Consider the following 20757-nt stretch of genomic DNA (forward strand, 5'->3'; position numbering starts at 1 on the left):
CCGACCTACATCATGTAATCCGTAAATTAAGATCATTATCTGTTGCCCCTCATCTTCTGTTATTATTGTACAAAAGCATTATTGTCTCCACCAGGCCGAAGGCATGAGGAGAGAGTATGTTTTGCGCGCGCGTGCGCGTGTGTGTGTGTGTGTGTGTGTGTGTGTGTGTGTCCGTCCGTGTGTCCGTCCGTGTGTCCGTCCGTCCGTCCGTGTGTGTGTGTATGTGTGTGTGTCCCCGTCCATCCGTCTGTGTACAGCTAATCTCCAGCACCGTTAACCCGGTCGATGCCAAATTTTGCACACACACTCCCTGGATGCCAACGATGAACGATGCCCCACATTTTCCAGAACAGCCTGTTATAGAGCCAGATTGGACAAATTCTGTCCAAAAATCCAGCAAATCGTTACACACTATCTCTATATTCATGTGTTCAAGTCGGATCTTTCCGATATTTCATATTCCATCCTGATTGGCTAACATTGGCTTTCAAGGTTTGCAGCATTGGCCCGTTTTTAACAAAAAGCCTCAAATCATGAATGCAGCATGCAATTTACAGCGTGCGACTTTCCTACTAGGCTGAGGAATATATCCCACCCTTTTCACATTGGCCTGTTATAGCGCCACCAACAGGTGGATTTTTGCAAAACACATTTTTGGAACAAAATGCCTCAATTCATGAACGCAGCATGCAATTGACGTGAAATCTTTCACAGACTTTCCTACTAGGCTGAGGAATATATCCCACCATTTTCACATTGGCCTGTTATAGCGCCACCAAGAGGTGGATTTTTGCGAAACACATTTTTGGAACAAAATGCCTCAAATCATCCAATTGCCATCCAAGGAGTAAGAAGAAATGGCACCCTTTTCACATTGGCCTATTATAGCGCCACCAGGGGGCCACAACCTGACCTGCCCTGATGGAGACCTGTGCCCCGAGGGGCACTTTATCTAGTTCAACCTGTTCTGTTGTAATGTTCTGCATGTTTCTTCACCATACTGTCCATGCCCAACAGAAACAAACTTTTCAGTATTACCCGCATTGCTTCTAAGATCATCGGACTTCCTACACCCACACTTTCTGATATGAACAATAAGGACTTTCGATATCAAATGACACTGATCATCCCCTGCAACGCTTTTTTAACCTCATGCCATCTGGACAGAACCTTGCCATGGAAAAAAGGTCCATTTTACTAGGAGTCCTCTCAGCCATCACGGCGTTAAACAAACTGCCCCGCCGATAGGATGGTTCTGTATACAGTCATGTTTTTGTATTGTCTTGGTTTTTGTGTGCTACAGTATGTGTTGTTTTTGATGTGGGTGTTTGAACTGACTGTGAAGATGAATATCCTTCGGGACAAAAACGATTATTATTATTATCATTTCTCGCATGTCTCTCCTTTCTCTCTGCCCTTGTTTTCCTGTCTCTGTACACTGACCTGGCTACAATGAAATGGCATGAAATCAGTATTTGACTATTCAATATTTTCTTTCACATATCTGAAATGAAACATAAAGTAATAGTAGTTGTAGGAGCCATTAGGATGGTGACTTATTATTTGTAAGGTTGGCATACTATTTTTGAACACTTGGTGGCGGGCTTTAGATTTGACAGCACTGGGTGTGTATTTAAAGGGCACTCAGGTGCAGTGATTCAGGTTAGACACAGGGTATGGTGGGAGCACACCGTTCTTACCAGCCAGCAGCCAGAAGCAGACAAAACAACAGGATAATCGCTATATACTATCACTGGTATGTTCATCTCATCTGTACAACTCTGTCAATAAATACAGTCAAACTGAGCTCTACGACTGGACATCCATCTGTCATGTCTCTGTGTGCACTGCTGCGTACGATCACTTCCACCACCTGTGAAGTAATGTGCAACAAAGTTTGAAGTGAAGGATTGCCATTACAGTAGTAGTAATAGCTGCTTAATATGAGACATGCAGCCACTAACGTCTTCTTCTACTTTTCAACGTTAACAATGGTTCATTTCTGACATTTTCTTCATCACGATCATTAGCATCTCTTGTCATTATCACAAATCACCAGCGTCACGCATGCAGCGCCACCATCATTTACTATGTTGATCCAAGGCCTGCAGCGCCACCATCATTTACTATGTTGATCCAAGGCCTGCAGCCTGATTGCTTGTTTACAAAAAGAATCATACGGTACATAATGGTGTTCCGTTAATGTCTTCCAAACCAACTATTTAACTAGGCGCAAGTCAAGGGAAATGGACGCACACACGCACGTGCCCACACACGCGCGCACACACACGCACGCACGCACGCACACGCGCACACACACACACACACACACACACACACACACACACACACACACACACACAGGGGGCCTTTGTGCTGTGATCTGGGTGTGTTTTAGATTTGCATTAAGCTTCTGACATGATGATTTTAGGTTCCAGGGTCATGCAGCCAGGACGGCTTTGCATGGCTCTGTATCCAAGCAGAAGAACCTGTCAGTGGGTATACAACATTGCCCCCCCCCCCCCCCACACACACACACACACACACACACACACACACACACACACACGCACACACACCCTCACGCACACACACACACACACACACACACACACACACACACACACACACACTCCAATGCATACACACACATGGGGCGGCGGTGGATCAGGTAGAGTAGAGTGGCTGGATGGTTCGAACCCGCTAGTTCGAACCCGGGCTCCCCAGAGTTAGTGTCGAAGTGTCCTTGAGCAAGACACTGAACCCTACACCACCACTAATTGCTCCTGATGTGCTGCTTGGTGCCTTGCATGGTTTCCACCGCCATCGGAGTATGAATGTGTGTGTGAATGGGTGAATTGATGCACAATCTATGTAAAGCGCCTTGGATAAAAGGCGCTATATAAATGCACCATTTACCATTCACCACACAGGTGTGCACAGAAACTACACACATGCAGTCTTACCTCCAGGCTGTCTGTAGCGGAGGTGGCGGGGTGTGGACGGGGAGCGGCAGGGAGACATGTCTCCTGCGTCATGGTTCTGAGGAGCCTCTGGGATGATCTTCTCTAACGACACCGACTCCAACACCGCTAGAGAGAATGACAGGGTTTCAATAACAACGCATGTACTCTGTATACTGTACTGACATGTACTCTGTATACTGTACTGACATGTACTCTGTATACTGTACTGACATGTACTCTGTATACTGTACTGACATGTACTCTGTATACTGTACTGACATGTACTCTGTATACTGTACTGACATGTACTCTGTATACTGTACTGACATGTACTCTGTATACTGTACTGACAGGACAAAAGGACGTTCACTCAGCAACAAATCCAATTCCTCTCAGGGAATTCTCTTTGCTCAAAAGCAAGCCATACAACATTTTTCACAACATTTCATTCTACTTTTGATATACTGTATGAATTAATATTTATTTTTGACATATTGATGTCGCCCCCCCCCAATTTAGTCGTTATCTTGTCTGGGGCTGTGCAGAACGTGTGACCGTTGAGAGTATATAGGCAGATTAATTCGCACCTGGAAGTGCTGCTTGCACCACAGTATATGGATGCTTGCAGTGTTGTAAAGCACCACAGTATGGATGCTTGCAGTGTTGTAAAGCACCACAGTATGGATGCTTGCAGTGTTGTAAAGCACTACAGTATGGATGCTTGCAGTGTTGTAAAGCACTACAGTATGGATGCTTGCAGTGTTGTAAAGCACCACAGTATATGGATGCTTGCAGTGTTGTAAAGCACTACTACCCAGGGGGCAAACCACCCTTTTTTTAGGAAACCTGCATTTGCCATGACCTCAAAGGTTGTCCACCAGAAATAGTATCTATGACCCCGTAGGATCACAACCTATATGGACAACCCGGTCAATTTTTAGCTGGAAGTCCAATATGGCCGCCGCAATATTGGCCCCTATTAGTTATAATGGGGGGTGAATAGGGCAAAATTTTAAACCAAAACCAAAATCCACGAAACTTCTCAGGTTGATCAATGATATAAATATGAACATATTTTGTATTGAAGGTTTCCATGAAATTCAATATGGCCGCCACAATATGGCCGCCACAATATTAGCACCCAGAAAATAGGTTTGGCTCTAACTTCTGAACCAGATGAGCTAGAAACGCACAATCAGTGTCTATTTCATGTTTTCTGACCATGAGAGACTCAATGGAATACCTATTTTTATTATTGGGTGTGTCTGGACCCTTATTGTGCATATTTACAAGATGGTGGCTACCCGAAATAGTGCTTTACCATGATTTCTACCATGATTGTTGACTGTTTTGAATATCGTCACCTTATTAAACTAATTGCCTAAGTCATTTTTGGCCAAATTGCTTTTTTGGCCTAAATCACCACCTGGTGATGCTGGCCACCTCTGGTAAAATCACCCGAGCCCTAATGTAAAAGGCCTTCCTGTTACACCCTATTAAAACAATGGCCTATGTCAAGAGGGAGACTTAGGCCATATTATTTTGCCTAAGTCATAATAAAATGTGACTTAGGCCATTTTAACACACCTTTCAAAATGGGAGTGAATGGGACTGAATGGGAGTTACTGTTACTATGGGACTGATAGAATGGGACTGAATGGGAGTGAAAGGGAGGTACTGTTACTATGGGACTGATACTATGGGAGTGAAAGGGAGGTACTGTTACTATGGGTAACAGTACCCGGCCAGGAGACAACCCACAGAGCCTAGTCCCTCCATGTGCCAGAAGTGTACCTCCCAGCCTTGGCAGAGTAGTTCTGGAGTAGTTCCAACAGATTGTGTGCCCCTGGTTTTTCCCTAGTGGGACTGATTGAGGGTAGCTACTGGGACGTAAGTCGGGACTTGATCACTCCCGGCTGGGTCGCCTAAGTGATGGGTATGATGTTGAGAGATCCGAAACACCGTTGACCTCAGGATACATCACTGAGGATACGTCCCAGGTGCATCCATGCGATGTTTTTTAGTTATAGTTCTTCTATTTATATAGTGACTCATAGGAATAGACTATGTGACAACCAGGTATAGTCTGGTGACACCGGAGAGACGGGTGACAGCCGGAATGTAGAAGGCACCCGGTTGAGCAGTATGGGTTAGTGCCCCAGCCTGTGTCCTCTGTGAGGATGAAGTCCAACAACCCTCGGTGAGGCCTTTGGGAGGGCCATGCAAGCAGCAAGCGGAACCGCAGCACCATGGCCCTGCGGAACCATTGCCCAATGCCCACCACTCCTGAATAAACTGTCTGGTGCTGGGACTCTGATGCAACGCACAGGTCCTCGCTCTACTCCTGGTGAGAGCAGGAGTGGACCTGGTGAGACGTAGGAGGGGCCCGGACAGGAGACAACCCACAGAGCCTAGTCCCTCCATGTGCCAGAAGTGTACCTCCCAGCCCTGGCAGAGTAGTTCTGGAGTAGTTCCAACGGATTGTGTGCCGCTGGTTTTTCCCTAGTGGGACTGATTGAGGGTATAGCTACTGGGACGTAAGTCGGGACTTGATCAACCCCGACTGGGTCGCCTGAGTGAGGGGTATGATGTTGAGAGACCCGGAACCCCGTTGACCTCAGGATACATCACTGAGGATACGTCCCAGGTGCATCCATGCAACGTTTTTTAGTTATGGGACTGATACTATGGGAGTGCATTGGACTGAATGGGAGTGAATGGGAGGTACTGTATGGGACTGATACTATGGGACTGAATGGGAGTGAAAGGGAGGTACTGTTAATATATGACTGATACTATGGGAGTGAATGGGAGTTACTGATACTATGGGACTGAATGGGACTGAATGGGAGTGAAAGGGAGGTACTATTACTATGGGACTGATACTATGGGAGTGCATGGGAGTGAATGGGAGGTATTGTTACTATGAGACTGATACTATGGGAGTGAATGGGAGGGAATGTAACTGAATGGGAGGTACTGTTACTATGGGACTGACACGATGGGAGTGAATGGGACTGAATGGGAGTGAATGGGGTGTACTGTTATTATGTGACTGAATGGGAGTGAATAAAAGTGAATGGGAGTGAATGGGGGAGTGAATGGGACTGAATCGGAGTGAATGGGAGGTACTGTTACTATGGGACTGTCACTCCCATTCACTCCCATTCAGAGTGAAAGGGAGTGAATGGTAGGTACTGTTACTATGGGACTGTCACTCCCATTCACTCCCATTCAGAGTGAATGGGACTGAATGGGAGTGAGGGAGTGAATGGGAGGTACTGTTACTATGGGACTGTCACTCCCATTCAGTCCCATTCAATCCCATAGTATCAGTCCCATAGTAAAGTAATCTCTAAGATACATTGTTTTGGTCTCTGATTTTATCTGAAATCATTCCTACAACTCTACATAGGATCTGAGGGGAAATGACAATATGCAAGGTCAAATATATATGTCCCTTCTGTGTCATAAATCTTAGCCAATGGATTAATATTGCTTGCGTTTGCTAAAACAGTCAACAATCATGGTAGAAATCATGGTAAAGCACTATTTCGGGTAGCCACCATCTTGTAAATATGCACAATAAGGGTCCAGACACACCCAATAATGAAAATGGGTATTCCATTGAGTCTCTCATGGTCGGAAAACATGAAATAGACACCGAGTTTGCGTTTCTAGCTCATCTGGTTCAGAAGTTAGAGCCAAACCTATTTTCTGGGTGCCAATATTGTGGCGGCCATATTGTGGTGGCCATATTGAAATTCATGGAAACTTTCAATACAAAAAATGTTCATACTTATATCATTGATCAACCTGAGAAGTTCCGTGGATTTTGGTTTTGGTTTAAAATTTTGCCCTATTCACCCCCCATTATAACTAATAGGGGCCAATATTGCGGCGGCCATATTGGACTTCCAGCAAAAAAATTACCGGGTTGTCCATATAGGTTGTGATCCTACGGGGTCATAGATACTATTTCTGGTGGACAACCTTTGAGGTCATGGCAAATGCAGGTCAACCCCCTTTGCCCCCTGGGTATACAGTATGGATGCTTGCAGTGTTGTAAAGCACCACAGTATGGATGCTTGCAGCATTCTGGAGAAGCACTCGTGCGATCAACTTCACACTCGACACTGCAGTTGATCAGTTGATCAGTTTAATATTGGGGTCTAATGACTCTTGCATCACACTAATGCCTTTGACGCTTTTTGGACTTTTGCTCTTTGTTCTCGCATTTTTAATCCGATATTTATGGTTAGACTGTTAAACTGTATATCCATTTTTTACCCTGTTAATTTAACGTCTTTATTTATGACAATACTGTACTTACTGTATACACACACACACACACACACACACACACACACACACACACACACACACACACACACACACACACACACACACACACACACACACAGAATTTAATTCGGTATAGGGTGAATATTTTTCATTAACCTGACTGTTCTGTTGTACTCACATTACTTAGGCCAGGGTAGCAATTTGCACTATATTTTGCCAGTACTACAACAACATACATTTATACATAGAGATACAGTACATACATACTTTCATGTACAAACAGTATACACAGGCCTACATAGAGAGACACAGATAGATATAAAATGAAGCAAAAGACAGAAAGAGTAGTGCAGAGAGGAGGCGAGAACAGCTTGCTGAGAGGAGGGCTAATGGCTGCTTTGTCTCCTAGTGGCAGCTGTCATACGTGCATACGCTCACACACATGGCCACACACACATGCGCGCTCGCGCATTCACACACACACACACACACACACACACACACACACACACACACACACACACACACCTCACACACACACACACACACACACGCACGCACGCACACACACACACACACACACACACACACACACACACACACACACACACACACACACACACACACACACACACACACACACACACACACACACACACACACACACACACACACACACACAATTTCACACATATGCTAATGAGGGTCTAACTGTAGCCTGTCTCCGCTTCAGTGCTGTAAATGCACTATTAGGGTCTTGCTCCCAGTCTGAAAGGGCTGTTTAATGCCACTAATAGGGGATCATAGTGACTGGTGGTTTTTTGAAGTAGGAAGTTATTTTGGCTGAGGCGAACAGGAAAGAAAGGGAACACTTTGGAACACTATGGGTAGTATGATGAGTAGTATGAGTAGTAACAGATGGTATATGGGTAGTATGATGAGTAGTATGTGTAGTAACAGATGGTATATGGGTAGTATGATGAGTAGTATGTGTAGTAACAGAGGGTATATGGGTAGTATGATGAGTAGTATGAGTAGTAACAGAGGGTATATGGGTAGTATGATGAGTAGTATGTGTAGTAACAGATGGTATATGGGTAGTATGATGAGTAGTATGTGTAGTAACAGAGGGTATATGGGTAGTATGATGAGTAGTATGTGTAGTAACAGAGGGTATATGGGTAGTATGATGAGTAGTATGAGTAGTAACAGAGCAGTATAATGAATAGACACACCTCCGATATGTGCACGCCGGCATTTCAAATGTTTTCTTGTCACGGGCCCTCAAATTGAGTTTGAGTTACACAGAAAATATGAACACAGAAACAGTTAAGTTGAGACAGAACGCCCAGAAGCCACGGAGGTGACAATAAGCCCCAGGGAGATCACCCTGAGGGCAGGCTGCTGGGAGGCTTTGACTGCTATAGCATCATTAACGTCTGAGCTAAAGTCATCAAAGTACCAACTGCAGTCAACATGATAGCAACCTCAGGCCTAATGGGGGTGACAGATCTTTTTTTCTTCTTTTTAAATATAATTTTTATCCCACGATTTTGCAACCCACTTTTTTTTACCCAGTGTCAATTATCTAATGTAATCCTGGGCGCTACACTTCCTCTGCCAACCTGGGGGGGGGGGGGCACAGCGGAATGACCTCATGCTTCCTTCTATGCATGAGGAGTCCAAGCTCCTGGGTGACAGATCTGGAGAACCTCCAGAGCATGGGCAACCAGGAAGTTCGACTATAGCGTCACTAAAGTCTTTGTAACAGTCTATTTGTAACAGGATTGATGAGAAAATGTCCAGCGTGACAGATACATATGGAGTTAGAACAGTCTCAAAAGGTTCACAGTAAATAACACAGATTTGTAACTCACAAGTTCAGATTTGCAACTCACGTGAGTGAATTTGTGTTTCACATTTGTGTTTTGTATCCACAAGTTCAGTTTTGTGTTTTGTATCCGTGTTTCGTATCTGTGTTTCGCATCTGTGTTTTGTATTTGTGTTTTGTATTTGTGTTTTGTATTTGTGTTTTGTATCTGTAATTCGCATCTGTGTTTTGTATCTGTGTTTCGCATCTGTGTTTTGTATCTGTGTTTCGCATCTGTGTTTTGTATTTGCGTTTTGTATCTGTAATTTGCATCTGTGTTTTGTATCCGTGTTTCGCATCTGTGTTTTAAACACAAATAAAAAACACAGATGTGAAACACGGATACAAAACACAGATGCAGATTACAGATACAAAACACAAATACAAAACACAAATACAAAACACAAATACAAAACACAGATGCGAAACACGGATACAAAACACAAATCTGAACTTGTGGATACAAAACACAAATGTGAACCTGTGAGTTCACTCACGTGAGTTGCAAATCTGAACTTGTGAGTTACAAATCTGTGAGACTTTTGAGACTGTTTTTGAGACTCTTCTGACGTTGGGCGTTAACGAACGTCATCATTGGCTGAGGGAATCTGTCAATCATTCTGATTGACAGATTCCTCTGCCAATCAGATCGGTCCGCCTTCAGCCAATCCTATGGCTCCTTACATTGTAAGGGGGGGGGGGGCTCCTTTTGCAAGACCCCCCAGTAACTCTGTCATTTCTCAACCGTTTTGGACGGGGGTGGGCTCGTTGGAATCATGTCGACCCCCTGGGGGTGTCTTTGGGGGTCTCAAAGATCGGGGACCCCCAGGGACCCCCTGGGACCCCCCGGGACCCCCAAATGGTAACTGTCATTTCTCAACCGTTTTGAACATGGGTGGGCTCATTTGAATTGTGTCGCCCCCCCTGGGGGCGTCTTTGGGGGTCTCAAGGTTCGGGACCCCCAGGGACCCCCCGGGACCCCCAAATGGTAACTGTCATTTCTCAACCGTTTTGAACGGGGGTGGGCTCATTTGAATTGTGTCGCCCCCCTGGGGGCATCTTTGGGGGTCTCAAGGTTCGGGACCCCCAGGGACCCCCCGGGACCCCCAAATGGTAACTGTCATTTCTCAACCGTTTTGAACGGGGGTGGGCTCATTTGAATTGTGTCGCCCCCCTGGGGGCGTCTTTGGGAGTCTCAAGGTTCGGGGACCCCCAGGGACCCCCCGGGACCCTCAAATGGTAACTGTCATTTCTCAACCGTTTTGGACGGGGATGGGCTCATTAGAATCGTGTCGCCCCCCTGGGGGCGTCTTTGGGGGTCTCAAGGTTCGGGGACCCCCAGGGACCCCTGGGACCCCCAAATGGTAACTGTCATTTCTCAACCGTTTTGAACATGGGTGGGCTCATTTGAATTGTGTCGCCCCCCCTGGGGGCGTCTTTGGGGGTCTCAAGGTTCGGGACCCCCAGGGACCCCCCGGGACCCCCAAATGGTAACTGTCATTTCTCAACCGTTTTGAACGGGGGTGGGCTCATTTGAATTGTGTCGCCCCCCTGGGGGCATCTTTGGGGGTCTCAAGGTTCGGGACCCCCAGGGACCCCCCGGGACCCCCAAATGGTAACTGTCATTTCTCAACCGTTTTGAACGGGGGTGGGCTCATTTGAATTGTGTCGCCCCCCTGGGGGCGTCTTTGGGAGTCTCAAGGTTCGGGGACCCCCAGGGACCCCCCGGGACCCTCAAATGGTAACTGTCATTTCTCAACCGTTTTGGACGGGGATGGGCTCATTAGAATCGTGTCGCCCCCCTGGGGGCGTCTTTGGGGGTCTCAAGGTTCGGGGACCCCCAGGGACCCCTGGGACCCCCAAATGGTAACTGTCATTTCTCAACCGTTTTGAACATGGGTGGGCTCATTTGAATTGTGTCGCCCCCCCTGGGGGCGTCTTTGGGGGTCTCAAGGTTCGGGACCCCCAGGGACCCCCCGGGACCCCCAAATGGTAACTGTCATTTCTCAACCGTTTTGAACGGGGGTGGGCTCATTTGAATTGTGTCGCCCCCCTGGGGGCATCTTTGGGGGTCTCAAGGTTCGGGACCCCCAGGGACCCCCCGGGACCCCCAAATGGTAACTGTCATTTCTCAACCGTTTTGAACGGGGGTGGGCTCATTTGAATTGTGTCGCCCCCCTGGGGGCGTCTTTGGGAGTCTCAAGGTTCGGGGACCCCCAGGGACCCCCCGGGACCCCCAAATGGTAACTGTCATTTCTCAACCGTTTTGGACGGGGGTGGGCTCATTTGAATCGTGTCGCGTCTTTGGGGGCGTCTTTGGGGGTCTCAAGGTTTGGGGACCCCCAAATGGTAACTCTGTCATTTCTCAACCGTTTTGGACGGGGGTGGGCTCGTTGGAATCATGTCGACCCCCTGGGGGTGTCTTTGAGGGTCTCAAAGTTTGGGGACCCCCACATGGTAACTCTTGACATTTTCATGATAGATCTTTATTGATGGGAGGGAGACAGAGAGAACCATTTATATTGATCTGCATATTCTTCTTACTATAGCTCTCTCTCTCTCACACACACTTTTCAGATATCACTTGATATGGACATTTAACCAAGCTATTTCCCTCTGACAAGGCTCGCCGTTACCCGACAAAACTGTGCAATTACTCAATTACTGTGCAATAAACACTCAAGCCACAACGAAAATGTATTTTGTTGCTTTTATATAAAAATAGAAATAAACACATACACTAATGTAAACTGTGGTTACAATAAACTAGACCAGTCCGTACGATGTGTGAGCTAACTAGCATGGTTCGGTTGTTAGCATTCCTCATTGAAGCATGCAGTAGTGCAAAGCAGGTACATTTTACTGTAAACACAAAAATAGACGAAACACACCATTAACAGCAGATATACCAGCCACAAAAGTCTCTGTGCATTTGCACACTTCTTTTTCAAGTCATGATTGATTGATTGGTTTATTAAGTTTGCAGAATTACAGTACATTTCAAGTACAACTCTAACAAAACGGTAGAGAAATGACAGAGTTACCATTTGGGGGTCCCTGGGGGTCCCTGAACCTTGAGACCCCCAAAGACGCCCCCAGGGGGGCGACAGGATTCAAATGAGCCCACCCCCGTCCAAAACGGTTGAGAAATGACAGTTACCATTTGGGGGTCCCTGGGGGTCCCCGAACCTTGAGACCCCCAAAGACGCCCCCAGGGGGGCGACACGATTCAAATGAGCCCACCCCCGTCCAAAACGGTAGAGAAATGACAGAGTTACCATTTGGGGGTCCCTGGGGGTCCCTGAACCTTGAGACCCCCAAAGACGCCCCCAGGGGGGCGACACGATTCAAATGAGCCCACCCCCATCCAAAACCGTTGAGAAATGACAGTTACCATTTGGGGGTCCCGGGGGTCCCTGGGGGTCCCCGGATCTTGAGACCCCCAAAGACGCCCCCAGGGGGCCGACACAATTCAAATGAGCCCACCCCCGTTCAAAACGGTTGAGAAATGACAGTTACCATTTGGGGGTCCCGGGGGGTCCCTGGGGGTCCCGAACCTTGAGACCCCCAAAGACGCCCCCAGGGGGGGCGACACAATTCAAATGAGCCCACCCATGTTCAAAACGGTTGAGAAATGACAGTTACCATTTGGGGGTCCCGGGGGGTCCCAGGGGGTCCCTGGGGGTCCCCGATCTTTGAGACCCCCAAAGACACCCCCAGGGGGTCGACATGATTCCAACGAGCCCACCCCCGTCCAAAACGGTTGAGAAATGACAGAGTTACTGGGGGGTCTTGCAAAAGGAGCCCCCCCCCCCCCCCTTACAATGTAAGGAGCCATAGGATTGGCTGAAGGCGGACCGATCTGATTGGCAGAGGAATCTGTCAATCAGAATGATTGACAGATTCCCTCAGCCAATGATGACGTTCGTTAACGCCCAACGTCAGAAGAGTCTCAAAAACAGTCTCAAAAGTCTCACAGATTTGTAACTCACAAGTTCAGATTTGCAACTCACGTGAGTGAACTCACAGGTTCACATTTGTGTTTTGTATCCACAAGTTCAGATTTGTGTTTTGTATCCGTGTTTCGCATCTGTGTTTTGTATTTGTGTTTTGTATTTGTGTTTTGTATTTGTGTTTTGTATCTGTAATCTGCATCTGTGTTTTGTATCCGTGTTTCACATCTGTGTTTTTTATTTGTGTTTAAAACACAGATGCGAAACACGGATACAAAACACAGATGCAAATTACAGATACAAAACGCAAATACAAAACACAGATGCGAAACACAGATACAAAACACAGATGCGAATTACAGATACAAAACACAAATACAAAACACAAATACAAAACACAAATACAAAACACAGATGCGAAACACAGATACGAAACACGGATACAAAACACAAAACTGAACTTGTGGATACAAAACACAAATGTGAAACACAAATTCACTCACGTGAGTTGCAAATCTGAACTTGTGAGTTACAAATCTGTGTTATTTACTGTGAACCTTTTGAGACTGTTCTAACTCCATAGATACACTAAGAAGAGAGAGAGCTATGCAGAAAGCATGAAATCACTCTAAGGTTAACCCCTGGGCTACAATTAACGGAAAAAACTGATTATTGCTAAAAATACAAACCTACCGTTAACGGAATTAACGGAATGTCAATCAATGTCAGTTATCGGGGGTTCAACGAAGCAAAATTTTGCATGTTTTCGCTAATTTCGGTAATGTTGGATGTAATTTACCAAAAAACGGCAGAAATCCGCATGATCGTGCGCTATCGTGCACGCGCGCCGTCTCTATGTGCGTCGCTTTAAAATTTTTGATATTTTGCGATGTTTTGGGGTTGATTTGACCTTAATTTGACTTAGTTAGTTAGTTAGTTAGTAATTTGACTTAGTTAGTTATAAAGTACTACCGGATGTTATCGATCGTTGAACCGGAAGTGACTTAACCAGATTCGTCTATTTTTGTTAAAATCAGCATAATGGTGCGTTCCCGCCATCTGGTGGCAAAACGAGAGAATACATTACCTATGCCTTATGCAAATAAACGATCTGTTCAAACCATCAGATCTTTCTATTAATGTTAAAATGATGAATTAAAAATATGCCAATTTGTTACCCAAACAAAAAAATTGGGATTGGTTGTCCAAGGGTTAAAGTGCCTTTAGCTTTAAGTTAAAGCTACAAATGTAAAGAAACAGAATGAAGCGGCAACAAGCAACTAGGAATAGCGTGTCTGTCACACAATTGGAAACTTTGGTGACAACTCAGAAGAGCGACATTCAAAGAGACTAAATCTGAGAATTGCTGGGGTGAAGGAGGGGAATGATCTTTGTGCAAAGTTGCTGAATGAAGTGCAAAGATGCTAGACAGAGCCCATGGAGACCTCCGATTGGATGGGAATACAACACTAGGCAGAGCCCATGGAGCTCTCCGATTGGATGGGAATACAATGCTAGGCAGAGCCCATGGAGCTCTCCGAAGACGCCCGGGAGCTAATGAGCCATTGGTGTCATTTGAGCCTGAAGGTACATCATGACCATGCTGCTGAGGAGATACTGTACTATAAAATGGCAACCAACAAGAATCTAACAATTTAACCACTTTAGACCTTGAGTTAAAAACATTCACTTTGAAAGAATATATATTAAAAGATTTGCGCCACATTTTTACGATAAAAAAAATAAATAGCAGACCTACAAGCTCGTAGCGCGCCACTCGGTGGCGCGCTATGAGCTTGTAGATCTGCTATTTTTCAATAGCTAAATTATAACATAATGTTTAAAACACCAAAAGGGGTGTTTAGCAGCTTTTAACAGTCAGGTTTGGACTTTTATACCCATTACCCAGCCAAACCTCAGGTGACACACAATGGAACCGAGAAGACTTTAAGGCTTTTTACTGATCCAGAGGAAGCCTCTGTAATCGCACAGTCTCTCTTCAGACCAGGAAGGAATTCACTGTTTTCTCACAAGGACACTCATACAACAGAGAGTGCACTATGTGTGATAGAGAGACGATGAAATTCATCAAATAAGATGGACACATACAGTATTTTCTGTGTGATATACTGTAAAAAGAAACATGCACATGTTCTCATGGGTCTCGCACACGCAGACAAATATACAAGTGTATACATACATACGTACACACACATACACGTCCTTTCAGGAACGTTAATATTAATAATGAAGGGGATTAATACATGGCTACTAGGAGATTAAAACATTCTAATCCGTTTCTCTCCTGTGCGAGCAGTATTATAATTGATGGCACTTTAATTTGAATTCTGATACTGTCTGTTAATATGCTTTATTTTAATCCCCCCCATACTAGGATGTTTTCAGCTTTTGGATTCATGATTTTTTTATTTTGAGAAGTGGACAATGGCCATTATCAATGGCCAATGGTTATTGAATAAAGAAAAGCCTTCATGTTTGGTTACTGGCGGTTATACATCCGAGTTAGGGTTCATTATGTCTTTTGTACTGTTTTGTGATATGACAGACACTTTGTTTGGTTTCTGATGGGAGGTTGGTTATGTTGCAAATTACACTAGAGATAATAGTGGGGATTAGATAGTTAGTTTGTTTAATTATGTTTGAGTACAGTGAAGATGAGTGTAGTGGATTATGTGTTATTATTGTATCTTTTTTGTACTTTTTGTACAATTTACAATTCAGGCATTTAGCAGACACTCTTAATCCAGGGCGATTTACAGTAAGCAGGGTAAAGGTAATACCTGAAATGTGTAGAAATAGCAATCTAGGAATCTATCATCATCAGTCAAACAGTATAATATCAAAATGTTATGTTTTGTTCGATAGTAGAATAGGTAGAGAGGTACATCAAGAATCAAGGTTACTGGCTTTACTTCTGGTTTATCAGGACAAACGTTTCGGTGGTGGTCAAAATATATATCTACTATTTCCTGAAAAGTAACCGATTTGTTTTCCAGACTAGCAGTGAAGACCTACCCCTGCGGATGCTGCGTCTCAATTTGCCACAGAAGGCGTCGATCTTGGGAAGCTCCTCCCCCTCTGTGACGGGGGAGGACGGGCTCTGGTCAGGGGAGGATGCGGGCGCAGGGACGGGAGGAGCCTGCAGGTCCTGCGGAAGCCTGGAGTTGCCGGACGGGGGCGAGGTGGAGGAGAGAGGCGGGGAGGTGGCGGGCGGCGTCTGTGGCGTGGTGGGCGTCTGTGGCGTGTGGGCGGACGTGGGGCTGCTGCCGGCCGACTGGGAGGTCCTGTGGTTGGACACGGGGCCGCCCAGGTCCAGGCCCCCCACCGCTGCCCTGGAGATGACGGGCGAATGGAGGGAGAGCTTCCGCACGCGGACGGGCGAGGAGGTGCGGGAGTGGACGGATAGGGGCGGAGGGGAGGAGAACTTGCGGCAGAGCCGAGGGGACCTGTCGCTGGCGTGCTCCCCGCTCCGGTTGTTCTGATTGGTGGCGAAGAACAGCTCCAGTGACCTGGCAGACCCGAGAGGTCAAACGGGAACGTTAATGAATGTATGGAACGTACAGCATGGGTTAAGAAACATGTGGGAATAAGATCCGGTAAGACAAAGAAATAAAGGGGGGAAGATAAGTACAGATATGTAGCATAGTGCACTATAATAAGACACGACAAGGAAGGTGCTGCACATGAATAAGACAGGACAGGGCTGCTGCGGATGGATGTCCACACTTTGGAAATCACACATCTAACATCAGCCACTACTTTTTACTTTTTCTCAGGCTCATGTTGAAATATGTTACATTGTATTGGAGAATGACCAGGGCCATGTTAAAATATGTTATATTGTATTGGAGAATGACAGCAAAGCAAGGGCAAAGCGAGAGAGAGTTGGGAGAACACGGATCACAGGTCTGCTAAACCGGACTTGGACATGCAGGAGACGTTGTGATTACAGTATTATTGGTGCTATGTGCAATTGACTATGGGAGCTGCCCCTAAAATACACATATTGCAGACAAATTAAAATCATAATCAGATTGATAACTCGGCTGTCAGTGCTCCCATTAATACCCCCCACCCCCCTTTCAGACATCCATCCACAACAGCACTCGGCCCTCCTCTGCACTGGCTCTGGAATTCCCTCGGAAGAAGTACCTCGGAAGATGATGTATGGCTGTGCTACTGCAACTAGACAAGAGCGCTCATGCATATACAAACACAACAATCATCTGATCGCATCCAATCTGTTCATCAAATGGTCAGGAAAACGGGAGGACAAATTGCAGGCGAGATTGGCTATAAAGGGATGAGTATTGAGTAGCACATGAGTAGGATGCACAAAAATGACAGGAGAACTGAGGAAGAAAATGGAACAGTCAAACTGAATGAGACGAGCATGAGAGATGAAAAAATGGCGGGGGGGGGGGGGGGACAGGAAGACCTTGAAGCGAGCAGAGGAAATGCGGAGCAGAGTGGAGGATGCTTGAAGAGGAGAGACAAAGCGGCTCGAAGGGCGGTGACAAAAGAGAAGGAACCGAATAAATGTGACAGGAGAAAAGAGACAAGGCCTCGAGGTCGTCTGTAGGCGAGGAGGAGGAGAACATGCTGATAGACAATCAGGAGCTGCAAATGAAAAACAAGCCGGAAAAAAGGTTCTTTCCCCTTCTACCTGCCTCTGTCCTCGGGTCTACCGTCGAGCTGAAATGGGTGCAACTGTGACCTCTGTGGGTGTGCAAGTTTCCCACGAGAAAAGTGGGAGGGTGTCTGAGCTCTTTGAAATAATTGAGTGCTGTATGCTGGTTACATAAAAGTACATATAGATCTATATTGATGAGAGGGAAACTCACTGGGAAAACTATAAACGGATTCTACTTAATATAAAAAGTGAAGCTTTAAACTGGTGACTGTGTTGGTCTATCTGTGTTATATTGTGTGAGTTCATGAGAAGGGGAAAACAATTCCTAAATCATCCAGTTAGAGGACCAGAGAAGAGCAGACAGGCAAATATAGATAACTGATACATCTTGATTACATAATGTGTAACAATTTGTGAGTTTTTGGCAAAATCTATAGGCGTAGTAGCAAAGAGTGTATTTAGAAAGAAAACGCAAAATGGTGGAAAACTTTGTCAGGTGTAAATGGGTGTGGCACTGTGGCCTACATGAGGACGCCATGATCCAAGTAATCTAGGAAAATGATTGGGACTTGTACGACCTAAGAGTTATAAGCCAAAATGTGACAGGCCCTGCAATAGTGCCACCATGGGGCCAATTTGAAAGATTTCAGCAAACATTTGGAAGTTCTTCCTTGGCCTAGTGGGAGTGTGTGAGCAAAGTTTCATGTTAATCGGTCCAATGGTGCCGGATATTATCTGTTCACAGACAAGCGGAGGGATGGACGGGCGGACAGGGCCAAAGACAGGTCTTTGGCCTCATGGACAGAGACAAGAAGAGGTGAGAGGTGAGAGAAGGAGAGATACTGAGATAGTGACAGAATTGTTACTTAGACTGGTTCTTGATCTTCAAACTGTAGTCGGAACAGATGGACGTGATGGACAGACGGTCAAATGAATGGTACTGCACCCTGTAGGTGGAAAGGATATGAATGGATGGATGGATGGATGGATGGATGAAGGATGGATGGAGGATGGATGAAGGATGGATGGAGGATGGATGGATGGATGGAGGATGGATGGATGGTTGGATGGATGGATGGGTAGGTGAATATGAATGCAAGGCAGCGTATGAGAAATAGCATGGAGGCTAATGGATTTGCTCACATTCATACAAAATAAAAATGTGAACACCAAAGAAATCCAGTGCAGAGATGACAAACAGTGTGTGTGTGTGTGTGTGTGTGTGTGTGTGTGTGTGTGTGCGTGTGTGTGTGTGTGTGTGTGTGTGTGTGTGTGTGTGTGTGCGTGTGTGCGTGTGTGCGTGCGTGTGTGTGTGTGTGTGTGTGCGTGTGTGTGTGAGTGTGTGTGTGTGTGTGTGTGTGTGTGTGTGTGTGGTGTGTGTTTGAGAGAGAGAGAGAGAGAGAGAGAGAGAGAGAGAGAGAGAGAGAGAGAGAGAGAGATTGTTTCCTGCTCTAATGAAACAGGGCATGGTGAGTCTACACAAGCACACACTCTCACTCTCACACACACACACACCCTCACACACATATGCTTCAAGGCAGAGAAAAATATGCAACTTTTCCAGTTGAAACGGTAATTAATTCTGAGTAGGAATATAAACACTCACTCGTCGAGAAAGAGAGAGAGAGAGAGAGAGAGAGAGAGAGAGAGAGAGAGAGCGTGCGTGCATGAAAGAGACAGAGAGAGAGAGACATACAACATATTCCTATAACTGTGCCAATTGCAACATTGTTGAAGCATCTGTTTTGCGGGCCTACACACACACACACACACACACACACACACACACACACACACACACACACACACACACACACACACACACACACACACACACACACACAGGCGGGGCATGTACTGGAGCCACTATGTATTTAACCTTGCGGGCAGAGGTGCTACTGCTACAGTAGTTGGCTGCAGAGCAGTGACCCCACATCTGGATAAACCGTTCAGTGAGGAAGAAAGAACAGAAAGCTAGTAAAGCACAAACGCACGCACATGCACTAAGGCTGTCCCCAAACATTCAGGGTTCGAATGTTTGTTAGGGTTGGCACTCGAATCTTAATTAATGGGCTTTTTTTTGTTTGTTTTTAACTCTAAAATATATATCTCGGTGAGAATGCGATATGCATAATAAGAGTATACTATGTTTTACATGTTCATGTTTAGATGTTATTAATCAGGGGGGTACACAACCAGCCAGTGCGCAGGCATCAAAATGTTTTCTGCGTGGTAGATGCAAGGCTCATTTGCGCACCAACAGCTGAGATAGTTATGTAGAGAAATCTGACAGGCATTCAAAAGGAACTCAAATTAGATGTTAATGAGATGTGGCTCTTATTTTTAAGTTACTGCACAGGAAGTCTGTAGTTGTAAACAAGCTACTATGACACAAAAAGTCCCAAAGTTACGTGTCCTCATAGTGGTAGTCTAAACCACGCGACGATAATTATTTACAATATGAAAACCATGCATCTTGAACAACACTGGGATTATTTATGGAACCTGCAGCAGTAGGTGAGTAATTACTTTTATCTATGTTGGACGTTTGTTTTGGTTTCAGGGGTTGAGCTGCTTAAGCTGCTACAAATACACTGTCTGTGATCTTTATCTTTTGCATCTGCCCGTGCGTGCGAAGCATAACATTGTGGCAGAGTGTTCTTTGGTTGTCTTGATTTGGAGTTTGTGTTTTGTTATTGTGTGTGTTTTAGTTTAGTTTTGTATTTGTCACTCTGTTTTTATTTCTCAATTTACTTCTATATTTGTAAAAAACAAAAAATGAATAAACAGAACATTAAAAAAAAACATTGTGGCAGAGTAGAAACATCCGTAAACCCACATGCAACCCCCCCCCCCCCCCCCCCCCCCCCCCCCCCCCCGTTTTTTTTTTTTTAATTAATTACAAACGAATCGTTCGGATGTTCGAAAATTCCTGCTGAAGTTCGAGTCCTAAAAACAGGGCTAGGGTACAGCCTTAATGCGCACACACACACACACACACACACACAC

The 20757-nt window shown here is 45.6% G+C and overlaps 1 protein-coding gene across 1 annotated transcript in view; it reads right to left on the bottom strand.

The window, feature by feature from the left end:
- The window catches only part of LOC310871712 (ras-specific guanine nucleotide-releasing factor 2-like), a gene marked incomplete at its 3' end in the record, with an annotated part of 79235 nt that overhangs the window by 8828 nt on the left and 49650 nt on the right, over positions 1-20757 (bottom strand). Inside the window, exons 16-18 of the mRNA XM_083783352.1 lie at positions 18615-18695; positions 16131-16624; positions 2967-3092 (exon numbers count right to left, since the gene is read on the bottom strand). Coding sequence (XP_083639478.1) covers positions 2967-3092; positions 16131-16624; positions 18615-18695 — 701 coding nt within the window. The remainder of the gene's footprint in view (positions 1-2966; positions 3093-16130; positions 16625-18614; positions 18696-20757) is intronic.

Source organism: Protomyctophum parallelum (genome assembly GCF_964188405.1).
Source record: "Protomyctophum parallelum genome assembly, chromosome: 15".
Classification (NCBI taxonomy): Eukaryota; Metazoa; Chordata; class Actinopteri; order Myctophiformes; family Myctophidae; genus Protomyctophum; species Protomyctophum parallelum.